The sequence below is a fragment of the Myotis brandtii genome, unplaced genomic scaffold (assembly GCF_000412655.1).
Source record: "Myotis brandtii unplaced genomic scaffold, ASM41265v1 scaffold383, whole genome shotgun sequence".
NCBI lineage: Eukaryota > Metazoa > Chordata > Mammalia > Chiroptera > Vespertilionidae > Myotis > Myotis brandtii.
The window spans coordinates 2,138,822-2,164,790 of NW_005364711.1; the positions used below are offsets into that span (position 1 = coordinate 2,138,822).

Consider the following 25,969-nt stretch of genomic DNA (forward strand, 5'->3'; position numbering starts at 1 on the left):
TGTTATGGAGATTATTGGAGGAAGAAAAGGAAGGTGCTAGAGATCTTATGGGAAGGAACTGTTGTGGACTGAATTGTACCCCACCCCCTTCGATTCATATGTCAAAGCCCTAACCCTAATGTGGTTACATATGGAGATAGGACCTCCGGTGACATCATGGAGGTGAGGCCCCAGTGCAATGGGACTATTGTCCTTGGAGGAAGAGGACACCAGAGATCTCTCTCTCTCCGTAAGTTCTCAGAGAAGAGCCTGTGTGCGGGCACAGTGAGAAGGCAGCTGCCTACCCCCCAGGAAGACATGCCTCACAAGAAACCAGTCCTGATGGCATCTTGATGGTGGCCCTCTGGCCGTCAGAACTGTGGGAAAATAGACTTCCGTGGTGGAAGCCACCCAGTCTGGGCTACTTTGTTATGGCAGCCCTCGCCGACTAATACAGCAACCAGATTTTTAAGGGAAAGTGTTTGACAAAGCTTCGTATTTGCTGGTAAATTTAAATAAAGGATCCTGGGGGCAGAGAGAATTCCGCATCTGGCTAAATAAAAAGTATAACCCCAGAAAGGTGACAAGTTTCCAAAGAACATTACGCACGCAGTCCCAGACTGGCTTCTATTATCCCAATGGGATGCGACAAACATACTTCCGGCCTCAGTTCCACCTGCCACCGGTTAGGTGGGGAGAGAGTTTGATGCCGCTGTCTGGATTGGATGTTTTATTCATTTCAGTGGGCTTTGCCATTCCGAGTCACCCCAGCCAGCTGGCTGGCCTTTCGTTTAAGTGACAGTTGCTCACACAGCGCTTCATGTTGCTACCCCTACTAGATATTTATAGAAAACCCAGCGCAAGCTGTCTCAGGCTCCTGAGCCACGCGCCCTCTCTGCTCCTGTCACAGGGCTTCTGACTGGCCGGAAAGCGGCATAAGTGGAGGCTGTGGCCACAGGTTTCTATCTGCAGCTGCGCCAAGGTTGTCATTTAACACTCCTTCATTGGCAAGTGGCTAGAGTATAAAGTAAGGAAGGGAGAGGAACTAACATCTGTTCATCACTCTGTATGAGCCAGATATTTTGTCAGGGTTTTACATCCCTTGTTTTTTTTTTTTTTTTAAATATATATTTTATTGATTTTTTACAGAGAGGAAGGGAGAGGGACAGAGAGGTAGAAACATCGATGAGAGAGAAACATCGATCAGCTGCCTCCTACACATCCCCTATGGGGATGTGCCCGCAACCAAGGTACATGCCCTTGACCGGAATCGAACCCGGGACCCTTGAGTCCGCAGGCCGACGCTCTATCCACTGAGCCAAACCGGTTAGGGCTACATCCCTTGTTTTATTCAATTCTCAAAACAATCCGGAGATAGAAACCACTATTTTTGCTTTTGGATGAGAAGGGGAAGAACAGACAGTTGAAATAATACCAATTATACCAGGGTCACACTCAAAAAGTGGTGGCAAAAACAACAGAATCCAGCCGATCTGATACTAAAGCCCATATATATTTTTTTCTCACCAGTTGCTTCTCCAAATTGCCAATGACAGCATTCATTCATTAGTGAATATTTATTCAGTCCCTATACATAACAGGCACTGGACTAGTTACTGGATATTCTAAGCCAGTTGCCACACCGATGGTTACATCCAAACTAGTGATTTTGATACCTTACAACGTATTCATAGCTAAGAAGTATTTGGGGACAAAATATTTAAAGAGGCCCATATTTCTTCCTTCGTTATAGTCTTATTACTAAAATGCTCAGGCTCTCATACATGCAAAAGATAGTGAGGAACCTACACGCCTTCTCCTCAGCTAGGCTCAGGTTAGGTGCATAGAAATTGCCCTGACACCCCATCAAGTGAGCCTCAGACTTTAGCAGAGTTGCCAGTGGGTATCTCTTAACTCCTCAAAAATCAAAGCAGCCGAATTAATGAGGTTTTCAGTAGGAGGGCTCCTGACAGTGTCCACTAAAGTGGCGTTACAGTAATCTGCCATGAATTTAGAAGTGAAAAATAGTAGCTTTTTATTTCCAATCCAGAAACTGTCCCTTCCTCTCCATTCTCCCTCCTCACAGATCCTTATTTTCTAATCACATTAGAATTACCAAAGGTAGACTCTACTTGCAAAATAAAGTCAGGGTATTGGTAATATAACTTCCAATTTTTCTCCTTTGTGTTTTCTATTTTTTAAAAAATGAGATAACATGCTGTAACTTAACCCTTTAATTAGCATGGTAGGCTGACAATGACAATTTTATTCATATTCAGGTTATGATCCACATTCTTTCCTACCTGGGAACAACCTAATAGGATAGCCCAACCAAGTTCAGACCATGATTTAAGAGTCATTAATAGCCCTGCTGGCATGGCTCAGTGGTTGAGCGTTGACCTATGAACCAAGAGGTCATGGTTCGATTCCCGGTGAGGGCACATGCCCGGGTTATGGACCTGATCCCCAGGGGGAGTGTGCAGGAGGCAGCCAATCAAAGATTCTCTCTCATCACTGATGTTTCTATCTCTCCCTCCCTTCCTCTCTGAAACCTAATAGGATAGCCCAACCAAGTTCAGACCATGATTTAAGAGTCATTAATAGCCCTGCTGGCATGGCTCAGTGGTTGAGCGTTGACCTATGAACCAAGAGGTCATGGTTCGATTCCCGGTCAGGACACATGCCCAGGTTATGGACCTGATCCCCAGTGTGGGGCATGCAGGAGGGAGCCAATCAAAGATTCTCTCTCATCACTGATGTTTCTATCTCTCCCTCCCTTCCTCTCTGAAACCAATAAAATTACATATTTTTTAAAGAGTCATTAATGGACTCTGACTTTTGATAAATGAGAAGAACTATGCCTAGTGGAAATCCTTTTAGGGTCATAAAAGCAAAGCATTTAAATACTATCTCATAAGAATTGGGGGGGGGGGTGCTGCCATTGTTTGTTACTCCAGCCTTCTATTTGCATTATTGCTATCCATCCTGGCAGAGTTCCTGTGTTAGCTACATGCTCTAGAAGACCAATGACTGCACAGTTATGGCACATGTCTTACATGCCTGTTCACTCCCCTCCACTGCACAGCAGACATCCCTCATGGATCAAGGCCCACAGCAGTGAAGGTGAATGTGGCCTCAGATATGGAGGATTTGTATTGTTTATACAGCTATATAGATGACATATAAACATGATATGCCACATACGCGTTGCATTGTGAAATGACACTGTGGTGGGAATCCTCTAAGATAGATCCCAGTGACCTCACTCACACCTGGGTAGCTGCTGCCTACATTGTACCAGGGTGGGTCTGTGTGACCAATGGCGTATGACAGAGTGATGGCGTGTCACCACTTCTGAGACTGGTCACAGAAGGCACTGGCTACAGAAGGTTGTGTTGGTCTTGATGTTCCTCTTGCTCTCACTTTTTCTCGCCCCTTGTTTGAAGGGAAGCTAGCATCATGCTGTGAGCAGCCCTGTGGCCCTATGGAACAAGGTCCACATGGTGGCAAGGAAATAAGACTGCCCGCCAGCAGTCCCATGTGAGCTTGGCACAGATGCGCTGGTCCCACTAAGCCACTCTGCAATTCCCACCCCCGCCAGCAGCCTGACTGCACTTTCCAGAGAAACCCAGAGAGAGCCACGCTGACCGGGCAAAACCACACCTGGATGGCCCACTTTCTGAAACTCAGTGAGAAAATATTTACTGTTTGAAGCTGCAAAAGTTGGGGGAATTTTATTATGCAGCAATAGAGAATTAGTACAATCATGATCACTGATCATTTTAAGTCCAAATCTTTCAATAAAAAATAAGAATACAATGAGAGCAATGCAGCAGCTGTCTAATTTATAATATTTAAATTCACTTTCACTAGCAAACATAACTCTCATAATGGTTTTGTAAAATTATGTAACATACAGATAAAGTGCATGAACTTGTAAAGTGGAGTCGTACCAAAGACCACTATAGATCTGGAGTAGTATACAACTTCAAAGGGAAGAGAAGAAGGTAAGTAGGAAAATGGTCAAGTTAATCAGATAACTTCATTATAGCACCATCAAACAACTGACACTTGTCATGAAATTTAAGAAAGCTGCAACTCTCTCTCTAAGGAAAAGATAAGAACATTTTCCCTTGAATGCTCGCATATTTATCAAGTGAGCAAGCCCTGCCGATATACATATGTGCACACACATATTGGTATACACATACACATACACATATAAGAGATACACATGCTCTTAGTTCTATGAAACTCTCTAGCAAGGCCAAGTGTGTGGTATGTGAGAACATGGGGCCCTCCCCAAGCTCCCGCCCTGTGGGAAGGTGAAGGCCATCTGTAAGGGGACTGTCAGACCTCGGGAGCCTGGCCAGCTGCTGGGCCAGAGAGAAACTGCTTGTGATGTGAGCGCGGACGGTAAGCAGCTGCAGAGAAACAGCCTGCGTTTTGATGTTGCACAGCCACCAGCAGGTGCTGTGCGCCTTGTTGTCTGTACTCTATATAACGCGGTACTTAGAAAGTGTGGGTGGCAGAATCCACTCCCCCACTCTCCTGTATGATGGAAAACTTCACGGGCCAGCCGACATGGGCGCACAGGTAAGCCCTAGTAGACCCGTGTCTTTCACGGCCAGTCCTCCGGGGGTTATTTCTTTGGAATCCGCAAACAATATGCTGAGGTTTTCTCGGCTCTTTGCATAACACCAACACTTTGCATAAATTTGTTTATACCACGTGCAATGCTTTCTTCCCCTGAGTCAGAACCTAAGTGGACAACCACGAAGTATTCATAGTTGTGCAATGGACACGTGGATGGACGGGGATGTTGAGTGAGGACAATATCTGCCTGGGCATTCTTGGGACAGCACTGACAGTTACTCCTCTGCCTGACGCGTGGCTTCCATCAGAGGTAACAATTCAATTTCTGGGACGCCAGTGACAGATGTCAATCTCAGGGAAAGACTATATGTACACAGACCATCACCTCCTCTGGTGTTCCGGAGGGTGATTTCAATCACAAGTAAAGGTGAGAGAGGGAATAACCTGAATTAATTACTCGTTATTCCTTGTCTCCAAAGTACATTAACCTGGTAAATGAACCACTCCTACTCAAAAACCAACACAGGCTATCCAGGCTCAAATTTTGGTTGGTGCAGTGGGAGGATGAAGATTAAAAACAAACAAACAAACAAAAAACAAAAGCAAAAAAACAAAACAAAGTTCCAAGAAAGACACAGAGTAGATGTTTGTTTATGCAGACACTACTTCTCTGGCAGCATCATCTATCTGAACGCAGCTAAGAGGCAAGAAGTAAGCCCATCAAATGTACCTGACTCACACACAAACCCCTGCAGACACACCTCAAGGACTACCGCCAAGCAATTGAACTTAGTCTGATTATCTGGTGTCCTGTCCTCTTCAAATAAACTCCTGGGGAAGAGGGTGAGGTGTGTAGACGATAAAAATGAAGAGTGGGGAGAGGGGATGGACAGGCATGTTGAGAGCAGAGAAGTGACCACTGTATCTGTATTCTAGCTTATACAGCCTAATATCCCCCTGCAGAACTCACTGTATTATGTATAAGATTGACATTCGCAATAACATGTGCTTGTTCAGTGCCCTGAAAGAAGGTAGGGAAGTATTAACACTTATTAAGTAAGACTTTCATAAAGAATAAAGCTAAAATAAGGGTAGGTGCTTGAATAGGGTTAATTTCTACCAAACCCCCTCCCCCCAAACCCAGTTCCTGGTATGCACCCTGTTCCTCCCTGAGGCCAGTAAAGGAAGCACTGGTGTAGTGTTAGATTTTCCTTATCTCTATTATTTGACCTTTCTGATCTCCAGGAGATAAGTACTCATTCTTAGAACTAAGTTTCTAATCTGCTGTTTTAAAATGAATAAAGTATAGAGTTCTTCCTAAATGAAGATCTGTTTAAAATGTCTTCTTTGTCACATGTAAACATACTATATTAAAATAAGGAGATGGGGGAGGTGCAGTGTGTGCATGTGCTTGTGCGTGTGCGTGTGTGGTGGGGCAGGGTGGCTATGGGGCAAACAACCCTGGGTCTGTGTGATTTTACTGCTGTGTAACCTTGACAGGTTTAATCTCCTTTCCACACAGTTTCTCAGACTGTAATGGTGAGACAATGAAACCTGCCATTGTCCTCTGGGAACAAATCTATCTTATCACCTCTTTCCTGCTTTCCTTATGAGTCAATATTAAGGTCAAAGAAAACAACTGATGACCTTCCAAAGCACACTCTAAGGGGTATATTTCCTAGACCAGAGTCCACTATATAAGTGTAGTGTCCCTTTCCATTCCTTCCACAGGAACTGTGAGTTAGATCTCAGGGCAGTCGAAGGCCTTGTGTATTCCTTCTCTTCTCTCCTCTGCTCGGGTGCTATTCTCCCTCGGGTAGGAGGGAGCCCAGCCCAGGCTAGTGTTCTGTCTGCAAAGGACCGCAGCTTAGACAGCTGGGTAACAGGCCCTGGGGCACACTTGCTCTAGGCTGGCCGTCTCCTGCTCCCTCCTTTTCCTTGGTAGTTGGCGATTATCCCTTTCGTATCCTTTCCTCCATTGACACTAGTTAGGCTCTGACCTCACCTTTTGGTTGGAATACACTGACAGACGGCTAAGGCTAAGTTTAGCGAAGAGTCCTCACAGGGTCCACACTCATTCACTGCCATTGTCCAAATGCCTTTGAATTCAGAACCCCAGTAAATAAGAATACTATTTTGCCTTTCTTTGATCAGGCATTTCTTTGGGGACCTTCTAGAAGACAGGCATGGCTGAGGGCAGGAGGCAGCTAACCACCATCAGAATACCATCCTAATAAGAGCCGAGTGGTGCCCACTTTCCACATTGTTAGGAGGATTTAATGACATGACGCATAGAAAAATAAACCTAACATATGCCTGGCTATTCAACACCAGCTAATGCCCAATAAATGCTTATTTCCTTCACCACCCCCATATCTTTTCCCTTATTCATTACAAAGTTATTATGAGAAAGAAACCAAAGCAGATTTGAAGACGGTTTTTCATTTTCCTGCCATCCCGAAAGCCCAGTGACTTAATCGCCCAAGAACTAACCATAGTTAACCCAGCATATCAGAGTGAAACTTCCCTTCCAGAAGAGCTAGGATTCTGGAAGTGAATAATAAGGGGCTAAATGTGATCTACGCATGGAATTCCTGGGTTCTCTGCTCCACCAGTCCCCTTCCCCTCTGCAGGTTACAAACCACACCTTTGCTGTATGAATTACCTTTTGCTGGAGACCACAAGAAAAAATATATCATGACAATACTTTGACAAGTTTACCCCTAATTTTTCCTTAAATATTTTCAAATATGAAGCTTTTGAATTCTCAGTGTTGTTAATGGTTACATTATTTTTCATGTTTTCCCCCCACCAAGACGATTTTTCCATATTGTAAATTTCTGAGTACTTTACTGGGCACCTACTATGTTCGAAGTTCTATGCTAAATGCTTAATTAGCATTGAACAACTTTATAAAATAGGTAATATTTCCCTGATTTTATGATGAGAAAACTGGGGTGAAGAGAGATGTAGGAACGTGGGTCAAGTCACAGAGCTTGAGAATCCAAAATCTGGATATTGCTTTGGAAAATACCTGCACATCTGAAAGGACAGCAAGAACACCTCCCTCTTCCTCCCCAAATGCACAGCAAGTATTAGTTAAAAAGGACAACTCAGGGCGTCTCTTGGATCTCAGGAGTCTGTCAGGAGTCCCCCGTTTTGCCCTCATAACCCAAATCTGACATGAAAAGAATTGTCCCAAACACAGTGGAAGTATGCCAGACTGCTCTGTCCAGGGTAAAGCTAACCAGGTCAGCAGCTGGAACATGTATTCCTTTCAAAGACAGGTCTCTATTGGCGAGTCTAGTCTATTAGGGAGAATCCTGGAGCCAGAAGATGGATTCTACTCTGGGTTGGTAACTTCGTGGCTGTGGGTTTTTTGGCAACCACTCTAGGCTCTTACTGTCTTCATCTATCAAACAGGGAAAATAAGGAACACATAAAAGGGTGTTCTGAGGATCCACTAAGATAAGGCTGGCTCATATACCATCTCATTTGTTTCTTCAATTACTTATTTCCTGACTTTCCTCACTATTATGTAAACTCCATGTTATCAGGGATCTACCCTGTATATTTCACTATGGAATTTGCAAGGCATGAACCACTGCCTGGCACATGGCAAATGTCCAAAAAGTATTTGCAGGTAAATGAACTGTGCAGACTGGAAAGCATTAAGAATGTTCATTTTTAGCACTATTAATGAGAAGTTTTAAGTGGGGTTTTCATTACATTAACTTTTCACAAATATTAATACCTTAAGCCAGAAGTGAATCCAAGCGGTCACTATTTAAGTTCCAATTTTTTGATGTTCCCCTTGAAATTATTATTAGGCTGTTTGTTTGTTTTTTAATTTTGTTCCCCAAATGATATCTGATATTAGCATTTAAATCACATGAAGTGAAAATGGTGAGCCTTCATTTCTTGTTTCTAATTTCTGTAACCTCCAAGAGGGTGTCTTGGTTTTGCTGATTAGTCTGCAACTCCCAGGTTCCCGCCAGATGTGAAAAACTTGCTTACTTGGAGGAGACGCTTGTACTTACTTGATGAAGTACTTGATTCCATCTGCTGTGTAAGCTTCCTCCCACCCATAAGGTAGACCTAGAGTGAAAGGAAGCCAGAAATACACTCAATACGATGACAAAGATAACTTCGTGGCGCAGACACAGACTCCCACATCTTTACAATGATTGAGACCATTTCTTGAACAAAATAACTTCCTAGAAAGGAGGAGTTAAAACAATTCGGAGGAGCTTTCCTGCTCAGCATGTTTAGAACATCATACATAAGTCCTGAACAGATAAGCTGCTTGTCATTTACTTGTGGTGAGCATGTTTGTCAGCCAGAGTCAAGTACAAATGTTGGGTGCAGGGGACGGGTTTTGCCTGGAGGCAGAAGGATGGACAAGATGGCCTCTGCTCGACTCTTCTGGCTCTAAGTTTCTTTAATTGGCTCCCTTTGCATCCTTGCACTCAGCTCCACGGGGAATGGCGCATGCATGCCGGATCAGCAGAGTTTGAAAGCAGCTTTTGGACAAGACAGAATTCCTTATGAAGTTTAAAAGCTTAGCAAAGTGATTTACAATGGATTATATTTTGTTAATTAAGAATTTTATGCACTAACATAAATGGCCAGAAGACTGGCTGAACTTAGCTTCCATTTCTGTCATGGGATTGAGAATAGTTAGCTATAAAGAGATACAGACTGCCCGACTGGTGTGGCTCAGTGGTTGAGCATTGACCTATAAACCAGGAGGTTGCCATTTCGATGATTCTCATCATTGATGTTTCTCGCTCCCTCTCCCCTCCTCTCTGAAATCAATAAAAATATATTTTTAAAAAGAGATGGAGACTGAAGCAAGCAGTTATTTGGCCACGTTTCTGTCAAGAGTATGTTTTTATCTCATCACACCAAGAGAACAGGCCCACATTGAGGGAGTCACATTCTCTTGTATTACAACTAGAGGCCCAGTGCACAAAAATTTGTGCACTCGGTGGGGGTTGGGGGGTGTCCCTCAGATCGGCCTGTGCCCTCTTGCAGTCTGAGACCTCTCGGGGGATGTCCACCTGCTGGCTTAGGCCCACTCACCAGGGGATTGGGCCTAAGCTGGCAGTCAGACATCCCTCTGGCAGCCTGGGAGCCCTCGGGGGATGTCCACTTGCCAGCAGGGAGCAGGCCTAAGCTGCAGTCGGACATCCTTAGCACTGCTGAGGAGGTGGGAGAGGCTCGCCCCACCACCGCTGTGCTGGCAGCCGTCAGCCTGGCTTGTGGCTGAGCAGAGCTCCCTCTGTGGGAGCGCACTGACTACCAGGGGGCAGCTCTTGCATTGAGCGTCTGCCCCCTGGTGGTCAGTGTGTGTCATAGTGACCAGTCATTCCCAGTTGGTCTTCTGTTAGGGTCAATTTGCATATTACCCTTTTATTATATAGGATAGAGGCCTGGTGCATGGGTGGGGGCCGGTTGGTTTGCCCTGAAGGGTGTCCCAGATCAGGGTGGGGGTCCCGCTGGGGTGACTGGCCAGTCTGAGGGGCTGATGGCTGTTTGCAGGATGATCAAGCCCCCCAGTGGGGACCCTCACCCCATGGGGATGTGGCCAGCCTGGGTGAGGGGCTGAGGGCTGTTTGCAGGCTGGCCACACTCCTTTCAGGGTGGAGGTCCCTACTGGGGTGCCTGGCCAGCCTGGGTGAGGGGCTGATGGCCTTTTTTAGGCTGGCCATGCCCCCCGGCGACCCAAGCTCCCAGCCTCTCCTTTCTTTCTTTCTTTTTTTTTTCTGGGATTTATTTACATAATTGAAACTTTGTAGCCTTGAGTGGAGCCCAGGTCTGGCTGGAAGCAGGTATCTGGGATTTATTTATCTTCTATAATTGAAACTTTGTAGCCTTGAGCGGAGCCCAGGGCCGGACAGGGCAGGTGGTCAGCTTGGCTTCCTCCATCGCCAGGGGCAACCCAAGCCTCCTGCTCACTCCAGCTCTGTGGCTGCCGCCATCTTAGTTGGGTTAATTTGCATACTCTCTCCTGATTGGCTTGTGGGCATGGCTTGAGCATAGCGGAGGGACATTTAATTTGCATGTTTCTCTTTTATTATATAGGATTAGAACCCTCTAGAACAGAATGGTTTCCATCCCTCTACTCCATCCCTGGGTATTGCTAAGAAGATTAATTGACCTTTTGGGTCAGTCCTTTATACTGGCTTATCATGGCTCCTTCGATGGGTATAAGATAGATTAATGCACTACAGAACGGACTCCATGTGCAAGAAAGTAACTGGGCTTTAGCCACAAACCATTAACTTCCATTTACCCAAGTCTCAGCAGGAGGCAGAGCAAAAATGCAGGAACCATGACCATCTGATGAAATAAAACCTTACTCTGTCACCACTGCTTTGTAGAGGATGTTCTTTGAGAACAGCTCTCAGAATGTTATTTTCATAATGAAGGAAAACAAAACAAGCTTTATTTCATCTTTATCTCCAGTCTTTTAACACAAGTTGTATACAATAAGACCCTGTCCAAAAATTCATAACTATTTCCTTCCTAGATAAACACAGGCCCCCTACCTAGGAGTTTCTTTTCTCTCTCAAGGAATAAATGTTCCTATTTTAAGTAGAAAATGAGCACTTCTGGGAATTCAGCATAAGCAGTTGACTGGCTTCTTTTTTATTTAATTAATTACTTCTTATTTTTTAAAGAAATATATCTTTATTGATTTCAGAGAGGAAGGGGGAGAGAGAGAGAGATAGAAATATTAGCAATAGAGAGAATCCTTGATCAGCTGCCTCCTGAAGGCCCCTCACTGGGGATTGAGTCTGCAACCCAGGTATGTGCTCTGACGGGGAATTGAACTGTGACCTCCTGGTTCCTAGGTCGATTTTCAATCACTAAGCAACACCGGCCGGGCTGACTGGCTTCTTGAAATCCCCCGAAGTGACACTATATGCCTCCTTCAGTGCCCACTGCCAGCTGGTGCTCAGCCAGCCAGGCTGTGATAAGCTGCTGCTGCCGTGCCTGTTTAAGTAGATATATTTTCTCCACGTTTTCTGTGTCTTTGCTACAGATCACTTCCTTTATCAGTGACAAGCCCTGCAATGAAGGATCTGATGATTACACATAAAAACCCTGTTTTCATAACAAAAATGCCCGACATACCAGGATTTCTGATCAATAAGCCAAAGATAGCTAAATGTCCAGCCGAAAGGCATCCTAACACGACCAGAACTTTTGTCTAAATGATTTCTTTGTCTGTCCAGCACAATTATATACATACTCCTCATTTCTCAACTCATAGATTTTAATAAAAAGGAGAAAAATGTATAGTTCAAAGATAGTATTTTTTAATCCACAGGCTCATCTGAAAATCAAGATTGACACTGAGATGCCACATCTACTAGCCATCAAAATCAAATTCCTGCCCAAGTTATTTTCTTATAATTATTGAACAGGGACTATAACTTCACAACAGATTTATTAAACGGACTAATTCATATCTATTTAAGTCAGATGGTTATTCAATGACTGTAGCCATCAAGATATTCCTGTGTATTAAATTATATATATATAGTTGATTTTAGGATAAAGTCTCTGTTCTGAAAAAAATAAGCATTTCTTTTTAGAAGACTGAATGGGTTCTTCTTTTTCATGCAGTTAATATATAGACTTGGAGACTAAATTGATAGTAACTATCTCTCAGTGGTATTTCAGTAATAGAAAACACAATGTCCAATTTAAACTGAAAAACAGAATACACTGATAATCCAAATAGCCTACATTATATAATAAAAGTGCTTTTGATTTCCACACGCTTATATGAGTATAATAAACTCAGCTTTCCAGTAGTAAAGTTTTCTTTTCTTCACAATAAGTAACTGGGGCATAATTATAACATATTAGCTAAATACTTTGCATTAATAATTATTGTTCCAAGGCATTAACATTTTTCTACATTCCCCATATCATTATACTTACAAATATATAATGCTTCTAGTTTTCTTTTCTTTTTATATTTGTTTGAAAGTTGTTGTAACAACTATAATCACTTGAAATAGTTTTTGATTGGAAGTGTTTGTGAACCCTCACATAACAGTCTCTTCATCAGAGATATGTTTCCAATCAAACACTTCATGGTGATGACTCCGAAATCTTCGTGAGTATCTTGCCAAATAAGAGCATAGTATGTATTCAACTTAGAATATTGGTTGTCACCTAAATGTCACATATCCAAAAACAAACTCGTCACATTTTCATACAAAATTGTTCCCTTCCAAGTTCCCAGTTTACTTATGTACCAAAATGCTCTTCATCACGTTTGGCCCATGCATTAAATATTTATTGATCATTTACTATGTGTTCAGCGTTTTACTTGGTGCTCAATATACAATGACAAACAAATAAACATGGGCCTCGATCTGATGGAGCTTTAAAAAATAATCATAAATAAAGAAATCATGAAAAACAGGAATTAGTATCATGAAGAAAAAGTATTGACTACTATGAAAGACTAACTCATAGCACAGACAAAGGCACAACTCCCTAATACATAAAGAACTCCTACAATCAGCAATAAAAAGGTCAATGACCAATAGGAGTCTGTGAAACATGAGGAACAGTTGGGACACAGGACTCAAATGCACTTAAATATATAAACATATGCTTAGTTTCACTCTTAGTAAGAGAAATACTAATTATACTATTAGGAGAAGTCATGGGCATCATGGTAGCACAGATTAAAAAGTAGTTTAATAAGACGCTATGTTGAGGGTATGAAGAGGCAGTCATTCTCATACTGTTGGAAGTTTAAATTGATAACACATTTATGGGTAGAAACTAGCTAAAATCTTAAATGCTAATAATAACAATTGATGTATATTGAGAGGCTATGTACTAGACACTCTATATGTGTACCAACTCAGTAAGTCTCACACCAACTCCAAGAGAGGGACTGGTATTATCTTCATCTCACACATAAGGGGAAGGTTAAGTCACTTGCTGGTAGGGGGCAGCCCAGACTCTTCACCACAGTGTTGAACTATCTATATGCACTGTTTTGTACAGAAGTCCTTCTAGAAATATATACTCTAGATATGCTTTCTATACAAGATTATTACTTATAAAAATAGAAGACCAAATATAATCTAAATAACCACTAAGGAGATTGACTAAATCAAGACAATAGGCCCAGATAATGGCCTACCGTCCAGCTGTGAAAGAGAATGAGGAAGTAATTTATGCACCATTTGGAGTAGGGGGTGTAGTATCAAGGAAGGGTCTTTGGAGGAGCTGGAGTTACCCAGGTGCAGACTGGGCAAGAGCACTGCAGGCGGAGTGATTGGCCCTGCACACGCTCTGGTGTGGGGAAGAGCTTGGCGTACGGAGAAACTGCGATTATTGTTAGGGCAGCACAGTGAGGGAGGGAGAAGGAGAGTGATCTAAGATCTGGCTAGAGTGACAGGCAAATATGACTATGCATGGTTTTGCAGGCCACACTAAACTTGTTTGAAAGTTTCTTAAAAAAGGAAGTAGGAGATCCGCTCCTAATATTTAAAATGAAGAAAGCTGCAAGAGAAAGTCGCTTGCACCTTATGTGGGGAAAAGCTGCCCAACTTAAAAAAATATTTTTTTGTGACTCAGAGACTGCGTTGCTCATCTGTGCTGACTCTCAGGAGAATGAATTCCAAAGGGCGACAAGCCCCTCTGAGGGAAGATGGGGCAAATGAGCTCTTTCTCTCTTGGCAGAGCTCAGGAAGAAAAAGTGCTGCCATAAAAATGAGTGAGAAGAAAACATCTAACAAATTTGTAAAGCCTGATTATGGGCTAGTATTCCTGGAGCCCTAGACACAAGCCTGCTCTCCCTAAACAGCTCTCTGGTCACAAGAAAGACTGGGGGTGGGCAGGAGACCTGAGAGCCCCTGGGTGGCACAGACTCACGCAGGACCTGCAGAGGTTCCAGGGTGGAGCAGGCATACCATCCGCAGGCTGGGCCCTGCATGAGCATAGGTGATGATCAACTGCTATGGGGTGGAGGGGAGGACAGGGATACACCTGCAGATGCCCTGGACCCTCCTCTGAGATAAAGTAATAGCCGGCTGCTGCTGGGGGAGAGAAGCAGGAGACCCCACACCCTGGACAGGACTCTGAGTGATATGAGGCAAAAGTCACCTGTTCTTGGGAGAAGGGCAAGAAATCATCACATCGCCAGTCCTTGCCATGCCTGCAGGAAACCTCCTTTGTCCTGAGGTGGGGGGTGGAAAACCTGATGTCTTCACCATGCACTGACACTAAGTCACTGCAGGGTGAAGGCAGGAAACCTTCCAAATCTAGAATCCTGCCCTGGTACAAAGCAGACTTTGCCATTCACAAGGAGAGGGGCAGGAAACCCCCTTGGGCACTAGTTGGAGGTGGGGTTGTTTGTCGCCCCTGGAGCACAGAGTTTGCCTAAACCAGAGACTGGAATGGAAAAACCAAGAGCCTCTCCCCCAGCCTCCACTCCCCATGTTCACCAGTCACCCTGCACTGTGTAAAAAGCAACAACTGGCTACCTCTCGGGGAGGGCAAGAGAGCAGACATTAAATGTCCGCAGACGCAGGCATGTGGGCTCCTGCCAGCTGAGGATGGTGCAGGAATACTGAGAAAAACGCTCCAGCACTCCAGGCCTCACATAAGCACAAGAAGAGTAGCAGACCAACATTGGAGGAATCTGAAATCTGTGGCGAACTCTAGAAACAAAACGCAATCCCAGCCTGCCTACAAATGAGGCTGAAAAATTCCCACACACTAATGGCCTGACAGAAAAGAGGCAGGCCCATTTCTGGGTTTAATAATATCTGTTTCAGTCTCTATAGTTTGGTACCTTCAATGTCTGACATTCAATCAAAATTATGAGGCACAGAGAAATGAAGGAAAAAATCTATTGTCAAAAGATAAAACCATCAACAGAACCAGATCCAGTGACATATAAGATAATAAACTCTAAAATAATTAAAATTAGACATTAAAAGACCTAGTACAATTTAGCGAACTATGGCTGTATAGCTGTAGCAATGCTCACTACTTGTATATTATGTAGGAGGTGGGTACTGAGCTTGTGGAGGCCTGAAGTCTTATTAAATGCTGTGATGGAAGGAGGGAGGGCCATGTGAATGGAGGGAACCTGTAAGAAGGACTGGAACAATGGACCCTGGACTTGAGGTCAAATGAGAAGACCAGTAAAAACAACAGTGGAGGACAACAGGAGATCTTACTGAGGACAATAAACCTGTAGTGAGCTGGACAAATGGGAGGTTTGAGTGGGAGATTTCGGAGTTTGAACCCTTTCTGTTAATGCCAAGGTTCATGGTTATTGAAAATGGGGAAAAAAAGGTCATTGGACAAAAAGAATGAAAAAGTAAAGGTTCACACGATTGATGGCAGATGTTGGGATGGGGAGAAATCTGGAGAATGGAAATTCTAAGAATAAAATACAGAAAGACAATACCATCAATTGCAGACAGAGCTCAAACAGAGTCAAATTTATTTTAAAAGCATCTGCTAGTGTAATTGTTATAAAAACTCAAATACATTTAACTTCTGACATTTGACATTTTGAGTGGAAGAAAGGAGGGGGGTTATTCTTATTAAAGAATAATTTCAATATTCTTTAGAGTATTGAAATCATCAAGTTAGAGAGTTTAATAATTTCAGTGTTCTAAAGAATATGAAGTTCATCACACAGTGTAATTTTCACTTTATTTGCAGTCAGAACATCTAATTCTATACGTAATGTTCCACAATTACAAGTTGAATAACATGGGTAAGTAACCTTGTGGAGTCTCAACTTTCTCATCTATCTTGCCTAGCTTATAGGGTTACCACCAGACTCTTATTAGATAATATATCACTATACAGTGATATACAAAAGGAGACCATTACTCATAGTCATGAAGAGAACAGTTACTCCTTTTATTTGTTATTATTATTTCTAATCCTCACCTAAGGATAGAGGCTATTTTTTTCTCACTGATTCCTAGAGAGAGTGGAAGGGAGGGAAGGAGGTGGAGGAGGAGGAGAGAGAAAAATGCTTACTGCTCTTAACTAGATCTTACAGTTGTGTGTATAATTATAGATCACATTAATACAAAAGGAGAGAGAGAACACATAAAAAAGGATTATGGCAAGTTAAATTTAGGCACAGTGAAGTTGGGCAGGTAACGTGGTTTGGAGGTGGTGGACTCCAATCTCCAGATCCCATCTCTCAATCTGATTTGGACTCTCACCCAAGCCTATCCCTGACAGAGCTGGTCAAAATCTCCCTCACACTTGTCCAGCCTGTCACCTTTCTCGTCAGTGCCTCTGGATCCTTGCCTGCCTAGACCCTGGATCTGTCAGAAAGTCTACTCAACACTTTTTCTACTCACACTGGTTGAGTGCCTACTATCCAAGGCCTCACACATGGAATGGTGAGCAGGTCCAGAACAGGGCCTCACCCATGCACACTGGGCACACAAGAAATAGTTGTTGACTGACTATAGAAATTTGCCTCCCATGAAGGCTGATGGCTCAGTGGATCCTGCACATATTTGAAATGTTCTTGTTATAAGTAAGACCTTTGTACTCACCAGGGGAACTTTCTTACAAATATTTGTACAACTGTTATTTGTGGATTTTGACAACAGGGTAGTGGACAACCAACAGACATTCAACTTTAGAAATGCCATCACAGACCAGATGAAATAAAATCAAGATTATTTATGTTTCCTACCCTCAGTATAAGTAATGCAACTTTAAATATCACTAGTTCCTAATCATGTAGCATTTTGCTGTTAATATTCTTGTCTTAAATTTTTTTTTAAGTGTGGTTATCTGAAAATCTATTAAGGATCTCGCATTACTTACAGTAAAATTTGAAAAAATCATAAAAATAAAACTTATTTTGGAATTTGTCTTTAAGCCGATTTATTAGATATATTTTCAAAAAAGACTTAATAAAAACACCTTACACCAGCAGAAATGGTGCTCCCTCTGTGCAGCCTCCCCCAGCTTCCCTGGCAGACCTCATCTTCCCCTGCCCGGTGGTACTTCCGTGGTTTGTACCAGTTTCTATCACAGCCCTTATCACTCCTTCATGTAAAACATGAGTTCCTTGAGGGCGATGACTATATCTTATCTCTGTATCATTTTCTGGTACACAATATGGTCTTTGGTACATAATAAATGTTCAACAATGGTTTGTTGAGTATTCACAATCCAAGAAGTAAGACCCAGCTACAGATTTTTTAAAAAGCAATATTGCTTGGAGAAAATCAGAAAAAATGTGGCATATTAGGACTGTTTTCAGGTGATAGAGACAGACTACCCAGCTGGGCGGTGAACGAACACGAGTTTATAGTTAAGGAGCCTGGAGCCTGGAGCTTGCTCAATAATAACGTCAAGGCCCAGGTTCTTTCGATCTTTCTACCCTAGCACCCTTACTGCCACCCTCCATTTGCAGAAATGCCTCCAGGGCCACAGACATCATATCATACTGAAGGCAGGGAGGAGGCAAATGAGGCGGTCTCAGCTCCAAGTGTTCTTATCTATTACTTAAAAACTTGCAAAATAAACTGATAAACAAAATAGGTCCAGAGACATAGAAGCATGGAACAAACTGATGAATCTCAGAGTGAAAGTGGGGCTGGGATGGTGAGAGATTAACTGGGGAATTTATATGCATACATGCATAGTCCATGGACACAGACAATAGTGTGGTGAAGGCCTGGGAGGGGCGGATGTGAGGTACAGGGGGAGATGGGGGAAAAAAGGGGCACACCTGTAATACTTTCAACAAAAGATAAATTTAAAAAGAAAAGAAGTTCCTAAGCAGACTGTCCTTCACATCGCGTTGACCAGGAATGGAGGAGGCAGAAAAAGCAAATGTCTGACTTCACAGTTTCGAATGTGACAGACGTGGCAGGGCAAACACTGAGTCTGCCATAGATGCCATAAACAGTCAGACAGACGATAGGGCGATAGGTTAATTAAGGTATTAAGGTACCAGGCTTGTTAGGACGAGTGTGTCTGAGATCTTGAGGACCCTAGGGCATCAGTGCAAATGGAGATAGAGTTAATAATTCATGTTGAGATATTTCCTCAAGACTATGGCTTCTTACAGCTGGATAAATAATGAGATGTCTGTTTCAATCTTGCATCTCATAGTTCTTTGAGTGTTTCTACTAGTAAAATTATGAGTCTACCTTTATTTCCCATGCACCGCAGCTTCCTTTTGGTTCCATTACTGCCATTTAAAACTTCTCATAGCCAAATCTTAAATGCTATATTCTCTATAAACACTTTCCTGATTTTAAAACATTTTCCCTCTGTTAGTACCAATCATACAATATGTAATATCTTCCACTTCACTTTGTGATAATTTGCACAATTATTTTATTCCCTCTTTCCGAAGACTGCTAACTCCTTGAGGGTACTGAGTCTTCCTTAGACAAAGCTGGACCCAAAATAGCATTTTCTTTTATTCATGTTTTAAAATAATGTTTTTATTGATTTTTAGAAAGAGAGGAAGGGAGAGGGAATGAGAGAGAGAAACATCGATTATCTGCCTCCCGCACGCACCTCCACTGGAGATCGAACCCACAGCTTGGGCATGTGCCCTGACCGAGAATGGAACCGGCAACCTTTCAGTGCCTGGGACGACACTTAACCTAACCAAGCCAGGGAAAAAATAGCATTTTCTGAATTGAATATTTAATTCATGTCTTTTCATTTGCTTACTCAGACTTAGTGTTGGAAGAAAGGAAGTAGAAGGGAAAACGAGGAAAGAGAAGAAAAACTAAGCCACTGCTTGCCTGTGATGATGGCAAAAACTAGATCGAAAGTTTTCATTCTGGGTTGAGAATGGCATTCCCTCAGTGTGCAAGCGCTAGAAAAATACTGCCTCCCCTGAGCTGATGGAACTCTGAGGGCTTGGAGCTTACCAGGCTAGTGGTCCTACAAAATATGAAAAAGGCACTCCTTACTCTAAGAAACATGGGCCTGGATTGGAGCATGCATTTGGGTTGTATTTCAGCCCCAAAGATCCCAAGGACCTTTGCTTTCTGTGCAAAATGCTTTGCAACCTCCATATAGAAGGGATTTCAGAAGTTCCATGGTTTTTCCTTTGTTAATCCTGACCCGAGGATACTTTTTCCACTGTTTTAAAGAGAGTAGAAATAAGTGGAAGATGGGGAGAGAGAGAGAGAGAGAGAGAGAGAGAGAGAGAGAGAGAGAGAACAGAGAAACAGCAATGTGAGGGAGCTACATTAATTGGTTACCTCCTGCATGTGCCCCTGCAAGGTGGGGATCAAACCTGTAACCCAAGTATGTACCCTGGACTGGGAATCGAACCTTCAACCCTAGCCAGGGCTTGGAAGTTCTAGTTTCATCCAATATATCTATAACTCTTTTAGGATTTGTCCAAGCTCTGTAGTGATGGCAAATACAGGACTTCACGTTTTTGAATAGGCCTAATTGTCTAAGGCAGTGGTCGGCAAACTGTGGCTCACGAGCCACATACGGCTCTTTGGCCCCTTGAGTGTGGCTCTTCCACAAAATACCACATGCGGGCGTGCACGTACAGTGCGATTGAAACTTCGTGGCCCATGCGCAGAAGTCGGTATTTTGTGGAAGAGCCACATTCAAGGGGCCAAAGAGCCACATGTGGCTCGCGAGCCGCAGTTTGCCGACCACTGGTCTAAGGTTCTTGCTCATAATTGAGCCAAAATATGTCTTCCTGTTGTTTCTATATGATGGCCCAAAGACTTAACTTCTGATTCTGTGTGTAATAATCATGCCTTAAAGCACTGTACTGGCATAGAAGCTGCCTTGTAAGCAACACACAAGTAATGGAATGGCATGTAACTATTTATAGGCAGGGACCATGAACGTGTATTTGGTTACCAGACATTTGTGTGTACATGTAAATATAGGGTGTCCCCAAAAATGTATACACACTCTAACAGCTGATAACTCACTTAATTTGGACTTCTTTTCAAGTTTAACTGATTTGAAATAATGGGTGAAGCCAGACTAAGCTTTGAACAAAGAAAATTTATCCTGAAGTGCCACGAGGTTTTTTTTTTTTTAATGGTAATACATAAAAGATAAAGGTTACAGTACAAAACCAGCAATAGTTGAGTAATTAAGGGCACACAAATACCAAATGAAATGATTCTTGATGTTTGGGATTCCATTGCTTCGTGTTATCATCAGTGCCTGGACCAGAATGGTCATCAGTTTGAAAACTGGCATTGACCAAAAACATTATTTATTTCTGTAGATACTTTTAAGTTTTGAAAATGAACTGTATGTTAATAAACACTGACTTTATAATCATTCAAAGTGTGTATGCATTTTGGGGGACATCCTACATATGTATTTAAAATCCAATAAGTCAAATTATCTTTAAGAATATAATTTATAAACCCTGGGAATTTTAAACTTCATTTCTATTGTTCCCCCCCACTGGATCCCAGTCTTCTATTACATTCTATTTTATGACCTATCCACTTTAATCATTTGCCATCTCACAATGACTACTGACTCTATTACATGTGGAATTTAGATTTGAAAATATCATTATTGATTAAAAATTAAATGCTTGCAGATAAATGTATGGAACAGTAAGGGCTGATATTTAAAATGTAACAGTATTACAAAGTTTTCTTTCTCATGTCCTCTAGGTATCTTGGGAAAGGTCTGAAATTAATTGAAAAGAGAACTTCACAAAATAAGGAGGGAAACCCTTTTCATTTGCAGTCATTTCTCCTTGAGAGGTATGCTTTAGTAACCTTAAGTTACTAACTGTGGTTATGTGTTAAGAATAAAAGTGAAATATCAGGTTGGTTTGATTTAATGAGTACTCAAATACATTCTTAAAAGTTATCAGTATGATTAAAGCAAAAAATACAAAGGCTAGGTGCATGTGCTTAGAAAATTCAAACCATGGAAAGACTCCTTTCCCTTGTTTGCAGTACTTAGATATCCGAACCATGAAAGAAGAGGAATATACTTGTAAGATTCCATTTATTCAGTAACTTATTAATATAGTTTAGTGATGAACATAGGCTGAGTTAAAGTTCATCTTTGTATCAATTGATATATGCTAGAACTGGATAGAAAGATACTTGGTGACAGTAGAAGATCAACCATGAGTTAAGGTAGCATATATATAGTGGGTATAAGGTAGTGTATATATTTTTATTTCATATACTTGTATTTATCTACTTTACTTCAAACCAAAACATAAAGATATATTCAGTTGTCAATCTTTACTAGGTCAAAGTCGTTCCTTGGTTGATTAGCCCTCTGATTAGGATTCTGTATAGGTGTGTTTTTTCTTGCAGAAACCACACTCAGAATGCATGAGATGCCATTTCCAGTTTCGGTTTCTTTAAAGTGGACTGAGAATTAAGAACAGTTATCCAAGAGCCGAATTCTTATAGAGTTTTATAATTTCCCCAGAATCGTTTACACATGATTCCCTCACATCTGATCAGTAGCACGATTATCTCACCTTTATGAAATCTCTCTAAAGCATTCAACTTATTTTTTGTAAAAACACCTTTTTCTTTCCGCACTCACATTTCATCAACTTACAAATTATACAATTAATTTATACTGACAAGTGCAACTGGCATGAATCACTTTGCAAACAAATGCAACCAACTCTGATAATAAACTTTAACCGGTGGCAGTTAAGTGCATGGCAGTACCAGAGAGAGGCTGTTGGGAGCAGACATCACCCATGAACAGAAGTTTGCTTTACAGGGAGAATGGAATGAGTTAGTTAACCTGGTTGAGATAGTTTCTACTTTTTGGAGAAAGTGGTTCTAAAATATAAAAAAGATATGGAGTCTTCTGCAATTATTGAGAATCATTTTTTAAAAATTTACTATCTACTATGAGAATTACTTACCTCTTCAGAAGCATGCTTTCAAAACCATTCAGTTTCTCTTTCCATCCATCTTTCTGACCAGTTCCTTTAAGCCTGATTTCTTCTTTCTCTATGGGCCTCTCAATGTTCCTAGGGTACAGTCTTGGATCCCCTCATTTCCCTACGTATATTTGTATCCCAGGGAGTGCCGTGACTTTCAGAACTTAAGAAACCCTATATATTCTATGACTCTCAAATTTGGCCAGCCAAGCCCTTTTTTCTGACTCCAGACTAATATAAGCAACTTCCCAATAGCATCTCTCTCCACTTAGATGTTTCACAAGCAAATTATACTTAATTTTCCGCAAAAAAAGTTTTATTTCTCCAAAGCTTATCCTCCCTGAAATCTTCCTCATCTCACCAAATGCATCTATTCTGGCTCCTTTCATGCCTTGGGGCAGGCAGCCTTTGACCTCTGCCTGGAATGCTATCTTCTTGTGCCACGTGGCTGGCTCCTAGTCACCCCTGAAGTCTTGCAGCTTAACAAGCAGACAGGCAATCCTGACCGCCCTCCGTTTCTGTCAGAGCATGTACATGATCACCATCAGCCACCGCACTTGCTAAGCTAGAAATCACTCATCTATTGATTTTCCTGTTTATTGTTTGTTTTCCCAACTAAACCATAAGCTCTTTGAGAACAGAGTCCTGTCTCATTCATCCCTGCCTACTATGAACCTAGCAAAATGCCTGACATACAGTAGGCTCTCAAGATTGTTTGCTGAATAAATACATAACACTTTATTCTTGTTCTTTAGAACACTCACCATAGTTTATAAGTATATGATTAAACTTTTTAAGAAGTCCAATTACTCCCTCACCAAGTGTACCCTCTGAAAGGCCATGCCTGTTTACTCCCCCAATCAATACCCATTGTATGACACATCGTTGGTACCAATCAGTATTTGCTGAAGAAAGGAAGGGAGGCAACAGGAGAGATGTGACAGTATAATTGAGAAAGAAAACAGACCCTAAAAAAGAATGATTCACAGTAATACTCGGAGATTACGATAACAATTCAAATACATTCAATCACTCAGCTGTTTTGCCACATAATGCAAACATCTGTACTTTTGGGAACACCAAGTTTAGTAGACGAGTCAGTATTTTACTTGTAAGACAGATGTTGGATGCCATTTAGGTAGAGTTGAAAGGATTGTTTTACTTTCTGATTATTATACAGCCAATTTGGATAGACCTGTTTCTTTAAGACACATAATTCTTAAATGAGTGCTGTGCTTTTCGTCAAGGCCAGAGTGTTGCCTGGGAAGCTTTGACCCTGTGATGTATGTTCAGTAAAGAACCTGAACTCTGTCCAGTTTCCTGACGGTGATGTTATAGCATAATTGTCACCTTAAGACCTCTGGTCACTATCAAAATATAGATGGACTACAGAGGAAAATTTTATAACTAGTCTTTTTTTTAAAAAATATATTTTATTGATTCCTTACAGAGAGGAAGGGAGAGGGATAGAGAACCAGAAACATCGATGAGAGAGAAACATCGATCAGCTGCCTCCTGCACACCTCCCACTGGGGATGTGCCCGCAACCAAGGTACATGCCCCTGACCGGAATCGAACCTGGGACCCTTCAGTCCGCAGGCCGACGCTCCATCCACTGAGCCAAACCAGTTAGGGCAACTAGTCTTTCTTATACTAAGGGTTAAGCCAAGAGAAAAGGCTATAGTATGGCTGAATCTGCCATATCATTTATCAGTGACAGAACTGGATAGCTGTTTGCTTCCCAGAGTAAATGCTTTTTTTTTAAAGAGTGAGATTATAATAGCAGATTCTTTGAAGAGAATAGATTGAAAATATTTGTTTAGTACAATAACAAATTAGAGAGTTACAGTATCTGCCTACAAAGAATTCTAAGATTATACCATAGAAATAAATTTCTGTATGTATACAAAAAAGCATATTATTAAAAAACAAGAGTGAGTCTTTAAATATTTATCTACTGAGAAATTTCCCTCTAGATTCTTAATTATAGACAGCTTATTAGCTCATCTGCATTATAATAGCACCATGTACTTGTTTTTCATTAATAAAAGGTTTTGATTAAAAACTGTACATAGTTAGTGCCTCTATGTAGCTGACTCATATTTTATGATTAGTGGTAAGGGTGCAGAGAAGGAATACACTGGTTTTGTGCAGGAAATACTAGAGTCTTGAAATCTAGGTCACATAATACAGCACAGTTAGAAGAGCACAGAAGCCAAATGTTTGTTTGTCTTCCACTCAAATGTTTAAAAAACAGTTAACAATTAACTTTGTAATTATACTTGGTTAATGTACATTATAATTAGTTGTAACCATAATTATACTTCTATACTTCTTGACCTCTTCACAGTCTTAAGTGCTACCTTCATATTCAAGCAAGTTTATATGCAGTGTGTGCTAAGAGCAACCACTAGACAGAAAGCCAGATAATAAAATGCAGGCTTGTGTGAAACCTTTTATCTGGAAATCTCAAAACTGTTTTAAACACCAATTAAGTTTCTGAAGCATCTTAGGCATTGTAGTTGAGATGGGGAAATTTGACATGTCACATGCCAAGTCAACAAGATTTTTATGCCTTTATCCTTTGAATGTGTCTATGGTAAACATATATGTGTGTGCTATGATCTAGGCCAGTGGTTGGCAAACTGTGGCTCTTTGGCCCCTTGAGTGTGGCTCTTCCTAAGCCTTAGGAGTACCCTAATTAAGTTAATAACAATGTACCTACCTATATAGTTTAAGTTTAAAAAATTTGGCTCTCAAAAGAAATTTCAATCGTTGTACTGTTGATATTTGGCTCTGTTGACCAATGAGTTTGCCGACCACTGATCTAGGCACTGATGGTCTTTGGAAATAACACAAACACAATGAAATACTTTGTCAATAAAATATTTAAGCTATGTTCTCAAATGCAAATATACTCCCCAGCAATGTTTTGGGAACATTTATCAGGTCTTTGGAAAATGGTAATATTTCCCTTTGAGCATTTAAAAAATTATGTTCATAAATGTGTATGTTTCATGAAACTTTTAGTCCTTGAGACGTAAGAAAGTAGCTCCGAAGTTTTAACTTAAATATAAATAGTCAAACAAGGCATTATTTCCTGAATTTGTCTTTTTTAAATATATTTTTATTGATTTCAGAGAGGAAGGGAGAGGGAGAGAGAAATAGAAACATCAATGATGAGAGAGAATCATTTGATTGGCTGCCTCCTGCACCCCCACCACCCAACACTGGGGATGGAGCCCGAAACCCGGGCATGTTTGACCAGAATCTAACCTAAGACCCTTTAGTCCACAGGCCGACGCTCTATCTACTGAGACAAACAGGCTAGGGCATTGGTCGGCAAACTCATTAGTCAACAGAGCCAAATATCAACAGTACTTCTTCAAAACAGACTCGCCCAGGCCGAAAACCGACTTCTGTGCATGGGCCACGAAGTTTCAATTGTACTGTACGCGCGCC

General features: G+C 41.6%; 1 protein-coding gene across 1 annotated transcript in view; it reads right to left on the minus strand.

The window, feature by feature from the left end:
- The window catches only part of STXBP4 (syntaxin binding protein 4), a 106,648-nt gene that overhangs the window by 11,234 nt on the left and 69,445 nt on the right, over positions 1-25,969 (minus strand). Inside the window, exon 13 of the mRNA XM_005872552.2 lies at positions 8,616-8,673. Within this exon, the coding sequence (XP_005872614.1) occupies positions 8,616-8,673 (58 nt within the window). The remainder of the gene's footprint in view (positions 1-8,615; positions 8,674-25,969) is intronic.